At 49.2% G+C, this 6,620-nt stretch overlaps 1 protein-coding gene across 1 annotated transcript in view; it reads right to left on the bottom strand.

Moving 5' to 3' along the window:
• SCFD2 (sec1 family domain containing 2) overlaps positions 1 to 6,620 on the bottom strand; it is a 398,307-nt gene that overhangs the window by 9,705 nt on the left and 381,982 nt on the right. Inside the window, exon 8 of the mRNA XM_010859708.1 lies at positions 2,720 to 2,839. Coding sequence (XP_010858010.1) covers positions 2,720 to 2,839 — 120 coding nt within the window. The remainder of the gene's footprint in view (positions 1 to 2,719; positions 2,840 to 6,620) is intronic.

Here is a 6,620-nt window from a genome sequence, read left to right as displayed (position 1 = left end):
CCAGGAGAGCCGTCTGGGAACTGGGATACCCAGGTTCACAGCACGGGCTGCAGTGAGGTGGCTGGAGGGACAGAAGACACTCAGTTTGGAGAAGAGCAGCCTGGAAGAGGACCTGTGGAGGAGGGGTGAGCCTGATCTGTTTGGACATTCTGTGGGGCCCAGGAGCTACAGGCAGAAACTGCTGAGTGAGACCTCAGAGGGAGTGGAGGTAGACTCGGCAGAGCAAACAGTCCTAAGGGCCAAGGCCTCCAGGACTCGGGTAGGCTATGGGCAAGGGGGTAAATCCTCATCCCTAGGGACCTTTACATGTAGGCTGGATTAGATATGTATTAGACAGCAGTATTAGATACGTATGTTTAAATCATCGGTCAGGTTAGAGTCACTCTCTTGGTTGCCAGACCTGCCCCCCTTCAGTTGTTCCCATGTGCGCCCCAGCAGAGACCTAAGAGGGCGACAGATTAGCAGGCCTTTCCGTGTACAGCCAGAGCATCCAGCCCTCAACCCTCTGAATGCACCTCTGAAGCCGGAGCTGGTTACATCTCAGATCTGGGCTGACTTAGCTGCCGGTCTGTGGAGGTCTAATACTGGGAAACCCGCCTCCGCAGGTGTCGCTCCAGCAAACAGGCAGGTAATCCACCTCCTTTCAGGACTTGGAATGAAGGCCATGCTGGTAAATAACTCCTCTCTGGAATCTTCTTAGGCCCTGTTAACTCTTCAGGGGGAGCTTTCTGCACAAAGGACAAGCAGCAGGCACGCCTGCCCCTTAAGCCCCCAATTCTTTGAGCCGCTCTCTCTGCAGATGACTGAGCACAAGGTCGGTCAGTTGCAGCCCAGCCACTGAGCCACTGCAGATTCCGGGTCTCTGTTGTCAAACTCAGGTCACATGGCTTTGAAAAAGTGTGCATTTCATCCTTTTAGAGGGGAGATTAACATGTCTGTCAGCCAGTTAACAATGCAGCAGCTAAGAATTAGGTTCACCATGTTAGGGGCAGTGAGAAGCATGCTTGCTGATAAAAAAAGAATGTCTTGCTCAAAAAGGCAACTGCTCACTAAACAGACCCTGAACACTGCTGATGGAGTAGGTGTGAGGTGAGGCTGAATTTACCACTTTATCAGAAATCCCACCAGCTACGACCAAGACAGGTGTTAGTAACAGCAGAAGTGGCCATAGCCAATGACGGGTCACTCCTTTGCTCAAAAACATGCCATGGCTCCCTACACACCTGGGTCCCTTTCCTAAGTTGGGTGTTTGGAGACCCACAGAGATCTGGCCTTTTCTACACCACCAGGTGGGCTGGCCATCTCAACAACATCACACCACCAGACCTCAAGGTGACAGAGCTCCTGTCCTGTGCACAGGCCTGGGAAGGCCCAGTCTTTGTCCTCAAGGAAAGCACGTTTGCTTCAGGAGGCTAGGTCAGCAATGGGGATCCATCAGTGAGCTGTCTGGGATGCCAGCGGGGATAGGAGCTCCTTGGCTGGCTGAGTGGGTGGAAGTAGGAAACATCTGTACCTCTCCCCCAGGGAGGGGGGCGGGCAGCCAGGCATGGTTGGAATACCACCAGGATTCTGTGCGGTTATGGTGGACAGTTCTCTTCTGAGCCGGCATCCTACCCGAAGCACTGCACTGGCATCTCTGTTCTGCTGTCTCCAAGTCACAGAAGGCTGCTGGCAGCATACAGACCCAGCACAAAGCTGAAGACAGGCCCCAGGAGACAAGCCTCAACCTCAGGGTGAAGTCCCAGGCACTCCATCCCCTAGCAGGACAGTTTGGAGGACAGTCCTTGGCCCCGGGAGGACAGAGCCTGGGGTACCCACAGCAGCAAGCAGCCCAGCCACGCACTCTATACTGGCTTTTCTCCCTCCACTGTCTCTCTCCCAGTTCTCTCCCTTCTGCTTCTTGGGATCCCCTCCCATGTAAAGTCTGCTTGCAGCCTCCTGTTTCAGGCTGCTTTGGGAACCTACTAAGGCAAGGATTTTTTAGTCTTACTGAGTTACAGGCTCTGCTGCCCCAGCCAGCTGAGAGCTTCCAGAGACAGGGAAGTCCTTGCCTGTTCCTCAAGTCCCTCTCCCTGAGCTCCTGCTGCAGGGTAGGGTGGCAACTGCTCAGAAGTGGTTTTTGATAATAACCTTGGCCACCTGTATCGAGGGCTGTGTGCTGGGCACTGCACTAAGAAGCACATTCTCTCCCATCTCTCAGTTAAGATTCACAGTCACCCCACCCTGTCGCTTCAATGAGAAAACTGAAGGCTTTTCTCACTTGGATCACCTGGCTAGTAAAAGGCAGATGGAGGAGGGCTGTGCCTTAACCACCAAGGGCATTTTGTGGGGAGGGAGACGGAGCCTGGCAGGAGGCAGGAGAAGAAAGACACTGCACTTGTCACTGTCCAGACGAGGTGCCTTTCTGTCCTCTCCACAGGGTGGAGAGGGTCCCTGGGAGCCACCCTCAATTATCTAGAGCCTGGTAAGAGGTGAAATCACTTGAGTAATTCAGCACTGCTTAGACATCAGAGAAGACATGCCTTTTAGGAATCGGGGGAACAGCACTGCAGCCCAGGGTAGGAGAGGTCTCAGGCCTGGGACAGGTAGAAGGAGCAGGGGAGAGGAGGCTGCAGGATGGTGACGCAGACGGCTGGGAAGCCTAACGGAGGCCCACCCTTCCCCCTGTCCAGGCTTCCCATTCAGATCATGTCACCAAGCGTCACCGAGGACTCAGTACCTGTGTTCCCGGCTTCAGGGACAGCACTAGGTCTTTGATCATTTTGGCTTCAGAGACTGTGACTCCGCCCACCACGAAGAGGATGAGGAGAGGGTGGTCGCTGGGATGAGGCCGGCTTACCTGCAACACAAAATGCGCCTAGCGTTAGAGGCATCTTCAGGTGCGGTGAACAGCCACTCGAGAGATTATAATTCGTTAGGGGTACAATGTGTTAGGGGGTGCGAGCCCATTGACCAGGAGCATGCCCGGCATGTCGCCTTCCTACAGCTCTTTACATAAATATTTTATCGAAAGAGAAGTTAAAGGAGCAGGAGCTATTAAATAACAGAGAAGACTGAGAGCAACTTTCCCTTCCTTTTCAGTCTACAGGTCTCAACACAAATGTGCTCCTGCCTTACAGAGCCTGTGCAGTTCCTTCCAAGCGATAGCCACAGCCTGGAGTCATCGTCTCTGCTTACACATGTTTCTTTGATGGCTGTCTCCGTTAATGGAACACAAACTGAGGAGGCAGCGATCTTGTCTGCCTGGTTCACTGTTGAAGTCCCAGAGTACTTGGTGCTGTTTCAGAGTAGGTGCTAAATAAATGCCTGTGGCATTGAAAGATGGTCACATCCCTAGGGAGGAGGAGGTGAAGGGTGGACAAAGATGCAAGAGCCCCGTGCCCACCTTTGGGGGCAGACTTCATGCCCTTACCTTCTGCAAACCAACCTCAGCTGAGGATTGCACCTGCCTGCGATGCTGCACTGAATGTCGTGGAGAATCCCTGCCGGGGCCTCAAGGTCTCACCAGCGAGGCACAGTATAAACAACTAAGATGAGAGCATCCCTCAGTACCATCTCAGGAAATGCACAGTGCCAACATGTAGACCTGGTGACTAACCGAAGGGGACAAGAGGGGGTTCCTGAAGACAGTGTGTTCGAGTCCTATCTGCAAGTTCAGGATGGTTCGGGGAGGAGTGGGTACAAGTGGTATGAGCCAAGTTCTGCAGGCAAGAGGTCACCAGCTGGGGAAAGTGAGCAGGACAGCCGCATGGAGTCATTATAGGAAGGATGCTGCCAGCTGCCTGCATGACCAGTGAAGCCAGAGGTGGGAGAAGCAGGCTGGTCTCCAGCCAGAAGAGGGTAGACAAAGTAGGGAAGTGTCTGCACTCACCACACTCACTAACACACAAGCCATCTTTGGGCCAAAGGGTGGTCCCCATGGGTGGCAGGGTGGGCAGCAGGTTGAGAGGAAGAGAGCCAGCCCTTCTCTTACCCTGGCTCCAGCTCTTTTTTCATCTTGGTTCTTCTGACTCCCTTGCCTAAATATAACTTTTCAGTATCTTATTTTAAAACACTTAGGAAGGTAATACATTAAGTGCTTCCAGTTACATAAGTCATTCCTTGGCTTCTGGAGAGGAAACTCAGAGTGAAGAGGGAGGGAGGGAAGGATGGGGAGAAATCGGGGGAGGGAAGGGAAAAACAAAAGGCAGGAAGAAAGAAGGAAAAGTGGGTTTAAACTTCTTCCAAATGGGCAGTGGTGAATACCGGACAAAGTTACAGAACTCTTGGATCTTCAGAAACAGGCTCTAGACTCCCCGCCCCACCCCCCAGCTTTCTGCCCTGAGGTTCCTTCCCTTGACTGCATTTGTTGACGGCTGTCCTCCAGCCCAGGTACCACACATGCACAGCTGTGCTGCTTCTGTCCTGCTGTCCCCTGTAATAGCTCTCACTATAGTCACCAACGGCTGTCACAGAGAGGGGTCGACAGACATTTGTCTTCATTATCTGGACATTTCTGTGGCATGTGTCCCAGCTGATGACATCCTTCTTGGCTACCACAATAGCACTCTCTCTGGGGTCTTCCTTCTACCTTTCCCATGGCTTCTTCTCACATTTCTTCATAGGTTCCTTTTCTTGGTCTGCTCAATTGTCGATACTCCTTGGGCTTTATCTTTGACCCTGTGCTAGGAATCAGTGACCTAAAATGGACTGGAATGGGTGAATTTAACTCAGATGACTATTATACCTACTACTGTGGGCAAGAATCCCTTAGAAGAAATAGAGTAGCCATCATAGTCAACGCAAGAGTCTGAAATGTAGTACTTGGATGCAATCTCAAAAACAACAGAATGTTCTCTGTTCATTTCCAAGGCAAACCATTCACCATCACAGTAATCCAAGGCTATGCCCTGACCAGTAATGCTGAAGAAGCTGAAGTTGAACAGTTCTATGAAAACCTATAAGACCTTCTAGGACTAACTCCCTAAAAAGATACTCTTTTCATCATAGGGGACTGGAATGCAAAAGTAGGAAGTCAAGAAACACCTGGAGTAACAGGCAAATTTGGCCTTGGAGTACAGAATGAAGCAGGGCAGAGGCTAATAGAGTTTTGCCAAGAGAATGCACTGGTCATAGCAAATACCCTTTTCCAACAACACAAGAGAAGACTCTATACATGAACATCACCAGGTAGACAACACTGAAATCAGATTGATTATATTCTTTGCAGCCAAAGATGGAGAAGCTCTATACAGTCAGCAAAAACACACCAGGAGCTGACTGTGGCTCAGATCATGAACTCCTTATTGCCAAATTCAGACTTAAATTGAAGAAAGTAGGGAAAACCACTAGACCATTCAGGTATGACCTAAATCAAATCCCATATGATTATACAGTGGAAGTGAGAGATAGATTTAAGGGACTAGATCTGATAGACAGAGTGCCTGAAGAACTATGGATGGAGGTTTGTGACATTGTACAGGAGACAGGGATCAAGAGCATCCCTAAGAAAAAGAAATGCAAAGAACCAAAATGACCATCTGAGGAGGCCTTACAAATAGCTGTGAAAAGAAGAGACGTGAAAAGCAGAGGAGAAAAGGAAAGATATAAGCATCTGAATGCAGAGCTCCAAAGAATAGCAAGGAAAGCCTTCCTCAGTGATCAGTGCAAAGAAATAGAGGGAAACAATAGAATGGGAAAGACTAGAGATCTCTTCAAGAAAATTAGAGATACCAAGGGACAATTTCATGCAAAGACGGGCACAATAAAGGACAGAAATAGTATGGTCCTAACAGAAGCAGAAGATATTAAGAAGAGATGGCAAGAATACACAGGAGAACTATACAGAAAAGATCTTCATGACCCAGATAATCACGATGGTGTGATCACTCTCCTAGAGCCAGACATCCTGGAATGTGAAGTCAAATGGGCCTTAGGAAGCATCACTATGAACAAAGCTAGTGGAGGTGATGGAATTCCAGTTGAGCTATTTCAAATCCTGAAAGATGATGTTATGAAAGTGCTGCATTCAATAGACCAGCAAATTTGGAAAACTCAGCAGTGGCCACAGGACTGGAAAAGGTCAGTTTTTATTCCAATCCCAAAAAAGGCAATGCCAAAGAATGCTCAAACTACTGCACAATTGCACTCATCTCACACGCTAGTAAAGTAATGCTCAAAATTCTCCAAGCCAGGCTTCAGCAATACGTGAACCGTGAACTTCCAGATATTCAAGCTGGATTTAGAAAAGGCAAAAGAACCAGAGATCAAATTGCCAACATCCGTTGGATCATCAAAAAGGCAACAGAGTTCCACAAAAACATCTATTTCTGCTTTATTAATATGCTAAAGCCTTTGACTGGGTGGATCACAACAAACTGTGGAAAATTCTTCAAGAGATGGGAATACCAGATCACTTGACTTGCCTCTTGAGAAATCTGTATGCAGGTCAGGACAGCAACAGTTAGAACTGGACATGGAACAACAGATTGGTTCCAAATTGGGAAAGGAATATGTCAAGGCTGTATATTGTCACCCTGCTTATTTAACTTATATGCAGAGTACATCAGGAGAAACCCTGGGCTGGATGAAGCACAAGCTGGAATCAAGATTGCCAGGAGAAATATCAATAATCTCAGATA

Source organism: Bison bison, unplaced genomic scaffold (genome assembly GCF_000754665.1).
Source record: "Bison bison bison isolate TAMUID 2011002044 unplaced genomic scaffold, Bison_UMD1.0 scf7180017864458, whole genome shotgun sequence".
Taxonomy (NCBI): Eukaryota; Metazoa; Chordata; class Mammalia; order Artiodactyla; family Bovidae; genus Bison; species Bison bison.
The sequence above is the reverse complement of the archived record's forward strand: the minus strand, read 5'-3'. Positions and strand labels throughout refer to the sequence as shown.